The following is a 12,978-nucleotide window of genomic DNA, read 5'->3' on the forward strand; positions in this document are numbered from 1 at the left end:
AATTGAAAGAAGCTGTGTTTGAGAGGGTAGCATGGAGTATACTTGCCTATAAAGTCGCCAAGAATTGGACATGACTAAATGGTTAAAACAACAACAACGGGTATGTATGTATGCATGTATACGAAATGTCTTATTTATAATTATTGCTAACTTTTGAACATTATTTTGGCAGATGGTTGTAAAAACCTTTATGGATATGGACCAAGACTCTGAAGAGGAAAAAGAGTTGTATCTCAATCTTGCTTTACATCTTGCTTCTGATTTTTTTCTTAAGCATCCTGACAAAGATGTACGCTTGCTTGTTGCATGTTGTCTTGCAGATATTTTTAGAATATATGCTCCTGAAGCACCATATACTTCACCTGATAAACTTAAGGTAAAGCTGTGTGATTTCCTTAATTTCTTGGAATCTGGGTGTGTAACAATGCTATTTTATATTTATTTCTAAACAACTAAAAGCCAATTGCCTAGTAGATCATAGTTTTCAATTGCATATGAAACTCTGTATTGTATGTTTTATGATGTGCATTGCAACTAATGTGAATTAAATAATAAACTTTCTTTCCTTTTCAGTTTGGTAGATTTTTGCATAGTATTTAGCATATCTGATATTATAAGTAGTGTAACGTAGTCCTGTACATATTGCTTTCTTTGTTATCTGATTTTATTTATATGCTACTTACAGCAAAATAGAGTGCCAAATTCCTAATATTAATTTTAAATAATGGGTGTTCAAATCCTCCCTCAGTAGGGGAACTATAAAATTAAAAATGAAAATCAGAGTTCTGCCTTTAAATTAAGCTTTAAATTAAGCTCTTATTTTTCTGGTGTTTCTGGTTGTGTGCATGTGTGTGTGAGAGAGAGAGACACACACACACAGAAAGAAACATTTGATTTTTCAAAAAAGGAGAAAGCAGCCAATGAAAGCTTTAGTTCTGATTGATAATACTGCCTATTTTAAATTGATTTCCCTTCCATTTCACTAAAGTAGTAGGAAACAGAACTGGAGAGGGAACATTTATTAATAGGGAGGTAGACTGAAAAAGAAGGGAGAAGGAAGTATAGTAGTAAGAATTGTTTAGCTGCAACTTAGTTTCATTTTTAAGCCATTGTTTCTTTTTGCCTCTTAACCAGGTGGGCAAGAAGAATGGATTGGTGAAAGAAGCTGTAAAAAACACAAATGAGACTAAGTGCAGATAGCACTAATTTAAATTTGCATTTTTTAATCCTGTTTAAAAAATTTTGTGGTTGATCAATATGAGTAAGTTCAGAGATTCAAATAAATTGTAATTTAGTAAACGAAACAGTGATTTGCCATTACATTAAGACAATGTGGTTACTTTCAGGCAATTATTGTTTTCCACCACAGTTAGGGTATTACCAAGAGTCTAAAGAAAATGTGCTTGATTGAAACACTTTGTTTCATCCTCCAGCCTTGATTCTCATTAGAAAAGGATTTCTGCACATTCATGCACATTTATAGAATTGTAAGTATGGTTATTGGAATTGCTAGAGACCTCAGAAGCTTTTTTTTTTAGAAAAAGAGGAACAGAGAATTGATGTACAAAGGAGTTTCAAAAGAATGCTTCATATAATGTTCATCAAGATAGTGTACAATTTGTAGAAAGATACCGTGTGTATAGTATGAACAGTCTTTCATTTCTTATCCATTTCCTTCTTAGTTCTTTCTTGTTTCTTATTCCCTTAATTCTTGCTTTCTTCTCTTGATTTGTAATACTGACTTGTATGGTATGCTTGGATGAACAAGGGTTTTGAAATAAAGCCGCCTAGTGGTGGTGTTTGGATAATGTTGATTTAAGAAATCTTCCTTGTGAATTTTAAAGAAATGTGATAATGGGAAATTTTATTATTTTGTTTTCTATAGATTCATAAATATAGTGGACTTTATGCATTTTTTCATAAACTATTCCAATTATTCTTTGGTATATGATACAATATCTAATTTGTCTAACAGGTTAACAGATCAGTGACTTTGATCTTTTTAGCTGACACTGTAAATTAGTATTTATATATAGGAATTGTAGGAATAAAATTAGTATTTATATTAGTAATAACGTTAAAATTTATATATTTTATTTTCCACAAAAGAAAACAATGAATTTATTCTTTGGTTACCTTTTTATTTGTAAGTACCATCAAGTAAACACCTGATCATTGCTGCTTTTTATGATTAATATTTTCATTTTACAAGTATATTATCGTATATCTACATATGCTTTTTCAGTTATATATATTTATTATATATTATTATACATTATTATTATAGAACTATTTTTGTCTGTTCATAATGCAATATTTGATGAAGTTGGGGTAGAAGTCACACACCTGTGTATTCTAAAAATGGTTAATGAGCATAGTATATGCCAGAGGACTGGTTATATGGTAACCAGTATACTATAGTAATGCTACTTTAGTAGCAATAATAATAGCTTCTGATTTTCTGAGAAATATGAATAACAAAATTAAAATATGAAATAAAAGAAATGTAACAAAAATTATATACTTGTAAATTAACTGATATGCATTCAAATATTTATTAAGAATATAATATAGATAAATAAAGCTGAATATAGCTGTTGGTAACAAATTAATTGAAATTTTCAAAATTAAACCAAACATATTAATGGATGAATCTTAAGGATAGTTGGCTATGAATTTTCTTGGCTACTGATTGCTTTATTAGCTCAAGATATGTTGAAACAAATACAAATGTCTTTCATTGAATGTAATTTGGATATTTTTGGGAATTATTTGAAGAATTCCAGTTACCTTAAACATGAACTAATTTAAGTGACCTGAGACTGATTCATTTGGTTTTAATCATATATTCCCTCCCCTCCCCCCATAGTTGAGGGAAGAAATAAAAGCTATGGGACTCAGAAGAGCTGCTTGCTCCCAGAGTCCCTCTTAATGAGTTCAAGAAACCTTTCCAAAGTAACCATTGAATCATTTTCAAAGCTAGTTTTTGGTTGAATTGCAGTTTCTACTCTTTCAAACAGTGCTTTTTGTTGTAGTATTGAAACATATTGCAAACAGTGCTTATAGGTCCACCGTGGTTATTTATAAAACCCATGAACAATGTTATATGTTTAATATATCCAACATAAGATCATAGTAAATTCCTCATGTTTATATGGTTGTTATTTGGAATACATTAATATGTTTGTGTGTTGGGGAGGAATGGCCAGGAGCTACTTTTATCAATATCTTCTGTAACAGATTTGGGAAACTCAAAAGATAATATTCTGCTAAAATAAAATCAACAAATGAGGGTGGAAATTGATGCTTCAATATCTTGAATGATGTTCCCACCATTGGATTGTAAAAGGAAAAGGTTAATTTCAAATATAGTATAGTGACAATTTTTTCCAGTTCAGCTAAATGAACTAAATGATTATACAGGAAGTATTTACTTTAGATGACAAACATATACTATATTTTCTCCCCAGGATATATTTATGTTCATCACAAGACAACTGAAAGGATTAGAAGATACAAAAAGCCCACAATTCAACAGATATTTTTATTTATTAGAGGTAAATATAAATAATTTTCATTCATGTTCATCTTAGTTTGATCAAAATTTTAGTCAGTCAAATATCTGTTCTGCGTAAAATACAATAGCATTTTAAGTATATCTGAAACATCTGTATTTAAGGTGCAAAGTTATTCAGTACTGACTTTACCAATTCTTTATTAAATTATAGTTACTGTATCTTTTTCTCCTAAATAGAATATTGCATGGGTTAAATCTTACAACATATGCTTTGAACTAGAAGATAGCAATGAAATTTTTACACAACTGTACAGAACATTATTTTCTGTGATCAAGTGAGTATATATTTAACAGCAATTTTGCTAGGTTGTGGGACTGAAAGAATGTTTCAATTGTTAGGAGTAGGCTTAAAGTGGAGGTGAAAAAAGTTGCATGGATGAGTAACATTTTTAACCCCACAAAATATTTTCCTTGCAATCTTGACTAAGTGGGGTTTTCTAGGATATAAGTTAAGACCTCTTCTGGCCAGTAACTTAAATACAGTTGAAATGACTATTACTAGCAGCAAGGTAGAAATAATCTTGTTAGGATTACTGATGGACTTGGAGGAGGTTATGTTATGTTGTGTTCTCAGTGAACTTGATGTTTATTATGCTTGGGACAGATTATTGAAGGTTTGGTCAGAATGGAAAAGATGGCACATGCACCTATTTCACCATGGCAGATGGGGGGGGGGGAAAGCAATGAAAAGAGGAGAATGACAAGTAGGAAACTTCTTGAGGGCCAGATAAGAATTATGGTTTTGCACTGTCAATTATCCAAATTCTAATTTAAGATGGGCCATTATAACTTACACTATGTTGCTGAGCTGACACTGTTCTCATTTTAGCAATGGTCATAATCAGAAGGTTCATATGCATATGGTAGATTTGATGAGTTCTATCATTTGTGAAGGTGATACAGTATCTCAAGAACTTTTGGATACCGTTTTAGTTAATCTAGTCCCTGCACATAAGGTAAGAATTAACATTTTAACACAAAAATATTGCAAATTGATACATAGTATATTTGACGAAATATACTTTTTATTCATGAGTTTATAACATAAAGAGTAGATTGATTATTTGAAATTGTGAAATTAGCCAATATTTTATCCTATTGCTTAGAGAATCTCTAAAGTGTCGCGATGTGAGTTTTTTGCCATTGCAGGCAATAGGGTGGGCACAGTTTCGCTATGATGCATCCAGCCTGCAGGCCGGCAGTTTGACACCCCTGCTCTAAAGCAAGGGTGTCAAACTTGCTGCATCAGATGACATGTTGCAATGTATCGCAACTTCTTTTGCATTGTCGGAGCTGGGGTGGGTGTGGGCTCCGCATGATGCAACCGGCCTGCGGGCCAGCAGTTTGATACCCCTGCTCTAAAGCATGAAATAAAAGAATGTTATATTGGTCTAAGTTTAATGAAGAGGATCATTATGTAAATTATATTCATACTTGCAGTCTTTTTCTTTCGCTATCAAATAGTTATTATTTTTTATTATTAAATTTTGCCTTACTAAAATCTGAAATATATTGTCATTGCCATAGCAGTAAGTGGGAGAAGAGGCATGACAACAGTGAATCTGGAAACATTTTAATTAATTTGCATTGTAGGTTTTATTTTAAGCCAATTTAATTTAGAGGTGTTTACTATAATTAAAATAAGAAAAAAATGCCAGTCTGAATTTTGAATATACCATATGTATTATGTGTGTATGAAAATAACTTTGTAGAATATTGACATTAGATATAATGAATTCTAAAATGAATGAATTCAAATGATTAGATTGTGAGATGGAAGATAAAAATTTGGCCCTAGAGTAGACTATAGTAGAGGAGGAAGAGGAGGTGGGATAAAAATCAAACTATATGATTGATAGCGGAATCCTGTACATCTTAATCTGATGTACGTTCTGCTATCTTCTGGGGTGTCCTGAAGTAGTAGATGACGTGTGAGATATGGAGCTTGAGTGCTGCTGTCTTTTAAAGTTGTACACAATATTAACTTTAATGTACATGTTTATTTTTATGTACTCAAACTATAGTGATTGGAATGCTTGTAGTTGTAATATATTTAAACAATGTTTCTCATCCTGTTCTTTAAAATTTTGAAAAAAAGCCAATTATGTTGATTTATTTATTTGTATCAAGTATAACATTTTTAGAATAAACCTATAATTTTGTGTCAAATATACTTTTCAGAATTTAAACAAACAAGCATATGACTTGGCAAAGGCTTTACTGAAGAGAACAGCCCAGGCTATTGAACCATACATTACTAATGTAAGTGATAATTTAAAATGACCATGCAGACAAAAATGAATATCATTAGTGTTAATATACTTTTATATTGCACATTGAATAGTTTAGGACTTTCCTACAATCAAATCATAGTTGAACTGGCAACTTTCATAAATCAAGTTAACAGCAATTGATTACATCACTTGTTAGATGTATTGAGTATCTTATGCTATGTTTCTATTGACTGTCCTTCTGTAACTGATAGCTTTAAAGCATGAAATTAGATGTTCAGTTCTTGATAATCTTCAATTAGTATTGAGAGCCATTTTGCTATAGTGGTTAAGGTGCTGGCCTGCAAACCAGGAGACTGAGTTCTAGGCCATCCTTTGGAGTGAAAGCCAGCTGTGTGACACATGATAAAATGTAAAATAATAGCAATAATTAAGAAGTTAATAATAGAATACCACTGAGTTGATTGTCATCTGTTTGAATCTGCAACCAGTGCATGATTATTTGAGAATAAACTTCACTGAACGTTCTAAATTATATATGAAAAATATTCATTCAGTATATTTTTTCCACAAATTCCTCCCCCCCCAAAGCAAGCTATTTTCCAGCATCTGCTGGAAGATATGATCTTACAAACTGGATGATAAAAGATTATCTTCTAGCAGTCATCTCTATAGTTGCAGCTGAGCTTTTCCAAGTAATTCCAGTCACAAAAAGTACCAATTACTTTTCATATTTTATTCTGATCATGTGAAATGTATATATGGAGATGATCTTTTGAAAGAGTTAGGCATTTTGGGAGATAGAATTTTCTCCTACTGTTTCTTCATGCAGTTTGTTTTAGAATTGGTCTAGGAAAACTAAAGTATTTCAAAATAGTAATAGAATAAATCTGTGTTATGCTAAGTGAAGTACTGTCTAGTTAGTACATGGGTGTCAAACTCGCTACGTCACGAGATGTATCGCGACTCTGCGTTGCCGGCAATGGGATGGGTGTGGCTTTGGTATGATGAAACTGGCCTGCGGGCCGGCAGTTTGACACCCCTGGTCTAGTACCTAGTTTTTACTGTAACAGACATTACAATTTACAAAGGCTTACATGTCTTCTAAACTAAGGAAGTACTTATTTTAATAACATCAGTAATCATTTTAAGGATTGATTTTCAAAATGTAATATGTATATAAATTGTCAACATAGATAACTGACATTTATATTCTTGATCCATCCATACAGCAATGTATTACATTTTATTTCAAATTGTATCTCAATTTTGATGATCCATTAACAGCTCACATTAGGAATCTTTATACACTTATGCAGTTATTTCTAGATATTTAAATGTCAGATTCTTTGTGTAAATTGTGAATTTAGTACGTACAGAATACAGTTGGCACTAGCTTTCTAAACATGTATATCTATTACCATTAATATTTTAATTTTCTTATAATGAATTTAATTGCATAGACAAAGTAGATGAAAAGTTAGCTCCCAATTTAATGAATGAAGTATTAATGGGATTAAATGTAATTGTGAAAATAGCAATTTTTCATAGGGAATCTTGGTTTAGTTAGAAAATTAGAATTGTTCTAAAAAAAATTAAAAGGTTATAGTTTCTATCCTGCTGTTCATATTTTGATTTTTTTTCACAGTTCTTTAATCAAGTGCTTATGCTAGGAAAAACATCCATCAGTGATCTCTCAGAGCATGTTTTTGATTTAATTTTGGAGCTATATAATATTGACAGCCATCTTTTACTCTCAGTTTTGCCACAGCTTGAGTTTAAACTTAAGGTAAGTCTATTATATCACTGCCATTAATTGAAGATTAATGTGTAGTGGGCATGGATGATGCACCATTTTTCAATAAGAACTTTAATTCTGTTTTAGGGAATGCCTCTCTTTTCAGTCCTTTTTCTGATGAACGTCCCTCGCTATAAATTTCAAATATGTTTTAATATCTCAGTGAATGCTAATGCACTTCTCTTTTCAACTGTCACTGAACAATAATAAAAATAATATATTTTTAATTCTCTAATTTCCAGTGTAAGTGACTGTCCTTCCTCAGAACTACCAGCAAACAGATACGAAAAACAAATTTATTTACAATCCAGATCTGGTAGCTCTAACTTAAATCAGCGGAATGGTGCATTTCCATCACAAAGATCCACAAAATAGAACAGGAAAGCTGTTGTAAATTTGTAATTGTTGTTGATCACATTTAATTTGCACATGGAGTGATTTATTCTATGTTTATCTAATGGTACATCTGACATTGGTTTTATTTTACAGGATAATTTCTGTTCTACATGCATGTCTCTGATTTTAGTTTAGTTCTTTGCTATTTTCTTTCTTATAGTGTATGAAGAAACAGTTTTCCAAAGCTTATTTGTGTAGGTTTATATACTTTCTTTAAAAAATATTATTTTCTAGAGCAATGACAATGAGGAACGACTTCAGGTTGTAAAACTTCTTGCAAAAATGTTTGGAGCAAAAGATTCAGAGCTGGCAGCTCAGAACAAACCCCTTTGGCAATGCTACTTGGGAAGGTATGTTTTGTTTTACTTTGTTTCTCACTAAATTGTAATTTAGTCTTAACATATTGTAATTATTCAACATTTAATATATTTTTAAATATTAGTATGAACTGTAAATTTAAGTATTGCCTATTATGCTGCTTACTTTTAAGTATCCTAAGAAAGGTTTAACCTGCATTTGTATTTTCATAGATTATTATGATCAACTTACATTAGTTTTTAAACTGTAAACTTTGGGCTTCTACATTTTACTAAACTATCATGTGGTTTGCTTGGTTTTGGGTAATACAATAATGGAATCAGTGAAGAAATCACTGATTTTAGCATAAATCATTTGTTTTCTTTTTGCATTTGTGACTTAGTGGGCTTTGTGGTTTCCTTGTTTTTGTTTTTTTTGCCTTGAGGTACTGAGCATTCCTTACAAGGCACAATGCCAGAAAAAAGGAAAAGAAAGCAAGAAATGGACAAAACAAACAATGATTATTTAGTTCATTTATTGATTCTGCATTGTTACTGCCTGTTCAGGCAACTATGTTTGGTACAAAGGTGAAGCTCAGCAAAATATATAAACCTAGCAAGTGTCTTTCAATTTACTGAGTTATGTTGAATAATGTAGTTCTTTATCAACAGAATTAAATAATAATAAATATAATATATGTGGGTAGATGCATAATTCTATATTTACTTACTTATTTTTGTGACCCTTTGAGGGCTGTATGCAATGAAATTTCATTTTAATGTATGCCGATTAGTGTACATTCAAAGTGACAATAAAGTTGTTATTCTTGGTGGAGCCTTGGTGGAGCAGTGGGCTAATGCCTCCTTAAGTAACACCAGCTGCCTGCAATTAGTGCAGGTTCGCATCCCACCAGGCTCAAGGTTGACTCAGCCTTCCATCCTTCCGAGGTAGGTAAAATGAGGACCCAGATTGTTGGGGGCAATTAAGCTGACTTTGTAATAATGCCGCTTGGGGCCCCCCGAAAGCCCTAATAAGCAGGCATATACATAGAATGAAGGCTATTGCTAAGCACATTGGTTTGTGCTTAAATAGTAAGCCGCCCTGAGTCTTCGGAGAAGGGCGGGATATAAATGGGATTAAAATAAAATAAAATAAAATAAAATAAATTCTATTCTATTCTATTCTATTCTATTCTATTCTATTCTATTCTATTCTATTCTAAATATCAAAACGTATAATTCAGTTGATATATTGCACTTCATTAATACTACTATCCTTTCAAAGATAACATTAGAAACTAACTAGTAGAATTGCAAATATGTTATAAATACATTTCACAATAAAAATAATGCAAAGAAATACACATAGATATGTCTTTTCCATCATGTTTTTCTTTTGGTTAAAATGACAACTGGAATCATACTGTAGTTCACAATTTTTAAAGAAATTCAGGCTAAAAAAAAGCACAGATTTTATTATTATTATTTTTATTTTTACACCGTCCAACTCCCAGCAATTTTGGGTGTTTCACAAATTAAAAGTACAGAAAAATAATATCACAATAAGAGAGGAACAGAATATAGCAAAAACTCAACATCAGATAAACAGAGATTAACATCAAGATTATACTAGAACAACAATCAAGAAGTAAACAATACCCCAATCAAGGAACTACCAGTGCAGAGAAACAAGCTAATAGTAAACAACAACCTAATCAAAGAGCCACCAAGATGACTCCCATCAGCATTGATAGAGTAGACCACTAGAAAGAGCAAAACCCACTGCCTTCTAGCACCAACAATGTTACCTAGTTTGATAATGATACGCCTGCAAGAAAACAACCAAGTTCAGAGAGCACAAACTGTACAACAACAGAAAACATACATTAACCCGAATAGGCTTCAACCACTCTAACTGAAGCCTTGGATGAAGAATCAGGCCCTCTAAAACACCTGTAGTCTGGTGTTTTATCCATTCCTTGGATGAGAAAAATAAAATTCAATTAAGCAAAAGTAGTATCATAGTGAATTATGTATTCTCTTGCACATAACTTAAGAGATAAGTTTTTTCTGGGTCCTTTTTTTTGTGCAAAATTGTACCTAATCTTTGTTGAAATATTCTCTATATATCATCTTTTGGTTCACTTTGGATGCAATATTTTGGTGAAAATTGAAATGACAACATGGTTATTACATTTTTTTTAAAAACAGATTTAATGATATACATGTACCTATCCGTCTTGAATGTGTGAAATTTGCCAGTCACTGCCTTATGAACCATCCGGATCTAGCGAAAGATCTAACAGGTATCAGTCAACTTCAGAGTAAAGGAAATTTTTCCTTTTTCTTCTATTTGTAATTATATGACAAAACATCATACTTTTAAAATATAAAAATACTTAAATATAGTGGTATCTTTGTAAAAAGTGTGCTTCAAGTCATACTATTTAGTGACCTCTGCAAGTTTTATTGCTCCCTTCGAGTCTGTCAGATGTTAAAGTTGGACATACAGTTTTAATATGAGCATGTAAGTACGTTATCTCTCTATCACTGTTGCTGTCTGTTGTCTGTCTGTATCCATCCATCCATCCATCCATCCATCCATCCATCCATCCATCAGAAGTACAATTTTATTACATAGATCTTACAGAGTTGTTCAAGAGTATTATTTGTTATTTTTTTAGATTAAAACATGTCAGTTTATGACATAATATACTTTAGCCCTTTAAGTACAAAGCTTAATACAATATAATTAATTAATTAAAAAACAAACTTAGTGGGCAGACTTGATAGACCACTAGGTCTTTCTCTGCTGCCAGTTTTCTGTGTTTCTAATAATCCAACTAATATGTATTAGGGAATATGACATCATTACTTTATAAATATACATACATTTGCAAACAAATAAAATTGTTGTAAATTTCTTCATAAAAAATAAACTAGTTAATTCTCTGTCTTCAGTTCAATTATTTTATCCAGTCAAATTACAGTGAAAGTGTATATAGATAGTCCTTGGTTAACGATGGTAATTGGGACTGGCAACTGTCACTAAGTGATGTGGTTATAAAAACAATGTTATGTGACCACACTGACTTACAATGGCAGTTCCAGTTGCAATCACTATGTGAATCCTGTGTGGATGTTCAGCCCAATGTCATGTGATCACCATCTCCTGCCAGATTCTCCTTTGACTTCGCTTGTGATCTTCAAATAGTGATCATGCAACTGCAGAATAGTGTAACTGTTGTAATTGCAAGTTGTTGCCAAGCATCCAAATCATGATCATGTAACTGTGCAGATGCTGCAACAACTGCAACTTTGAGGGCAGGCTGTAAGTGTATAGAGCAGTCATAACTTCAGACAGTTGCTGGATGAGTGGTCGTTAACCAAGGACTAGCTGTAAAACAATTAAAATGTAGAACTAAATTTAAATACAATTAATGTCACAAACAAATGTTTAATTGGATGCAGTTTTAGTTCATATTTCGATTCTCTTGGAAAGCATTTATTTTAGCAAAATAAATAGTGCTGTGACAAACTACCGGTATTTTGTGCAAGAAAAAAAAATGTAATATTCAAATGATATTTTAGGACAGAGATAGATTGTTTCTGCCTAACAATGTTTAACATTAAACACAGAGATCATAATATCACCCTGATACATTTTTTTAATTCCCATGAAAAAACATGTCTTAAGCTATAAATTATGGAGCTATAAATCTAAACATTTATCAGAGAGAGGAGAAAGAAAAGTTTAATATGGTGCTTTGCTTTGTTAGTTTTCTTTGTGATGGAAATTACCATGCAACACAAATCCTTTAATAGGTTCTTGTGCTTATAGACTGTTAGGGAGAGAATGAAAATTCCTTCCAAGTGGCTTAATTTATTTTTCCCATTAGTGACATTGTTGATTTTACTTAGAGAAAAAAGAACATGGCTATGATGGCATATTTTATAACATATGACTCTTTAGAATAATTATCTTCATAAGTGTATATTGCAAGCATTCAACTTAATGATACAGCATTTCAATTAAAGTGTATTTTATGTACAATATATATTTTATGTATTATGTACAGAATATCTTAAAGTGAGATCTCATGACCCTGAAGAAGCTATTAGGCATGATGTTATTGTATCAATAGTTACTGCTGCTAAGAAAGATCTCCTACTTGTGAATGATCATCTGCTTAATTTTGTGAGAGAACGAACACTTGACAAACGGGTAAGTTTGTTGGTTAATTACAGACTACTAATCAGTTCATTAAATTTGGTTTTTAAAAATACTTTATTGTTAACACCTTCAATAGCATGTTCATATACTTTGATTATCTACTCTGCATGGATACTTTTTGTAGTCAGTCCTTGTCTTATGACCACAGTTGAACCCAAAATTTCTGTTGATAAGCAAGACAGTTGTGAGTTTTGCCCCATTTTACACCTTTCTTGCCACAGAAAGTGAGTCACTGCAGTTGCTAAATTAATAACATGGTTGTTAAGATGGTTAACTTTGCTTGTCAGAAGAACACAAAATGCAATCACATGACCCTGGGATACTGCAACTGTCATAAATACATGCCAGTTGCCAAGCATCCAAATTTTGATCACATGACTAGAAGAATTTGTGAAAAATGGTCATAAGTCACTTTTTTCAGTGACATTGTATCTTCAAAAGGGCCT

At 31.9% G+C, this 12,978-nt stretch overlaps 1 protein-coding gene across 1 annotated transcript in view; it reads left to right on the forward strand.

Moving 5' to 3' along the window:
- PDS5B (PDS5 cohesin associated factor B) overlaps positions 1-12,978 on the forward strand; it is a 97,117-nt gene that overhangs the window by 24,254 nt on the left and 59,885 nt on the right. The window contains exons 3-11 of the mRNA XM_081326784.1: positions 173-376; positions 3,471-3,557; positions 3,755-3,852; positions 4,407-4,533; positions 5,759-5,839; positions 7,457-7,597; positions 8,237-8,352; positions 10,510-10,604; positions 12,378-12,523. Coding sequence (XP_081182910.1) covers positions 173-376; positions 3,471-3,557; positions 3,755-3,852; positions 4,407-4,533; positions 5,759-5,839; positions 7,457-7,597; positions 8,237-8,352; positions 10,510-10,604; positions 12,378-12,523 — 1,095 coding nt within the window. The remainder of the gene's footprint in view (positions 1-172; positions 377-3,470; positions 3,558-3,754; positions 3,853-4,406; positions 4,534-5,758; positions 5,840-7,456; positions 7,598-8,236; positions 8,353-10,509; positions 10,605-12,377; positions 12,524-12,978) is intronic.

The sequence above is a fragment of the Vipera berus genome, assembly GCF_964194415.1.
Source record: "Vipera berus genome assembly, chromosome: 4".
NCBI classification, from domain to species: Eukaryota; Metazoa; Chordata; class Lepidosauria; order Squamata; family Viperidae; genus Vipera; species Vipera berus.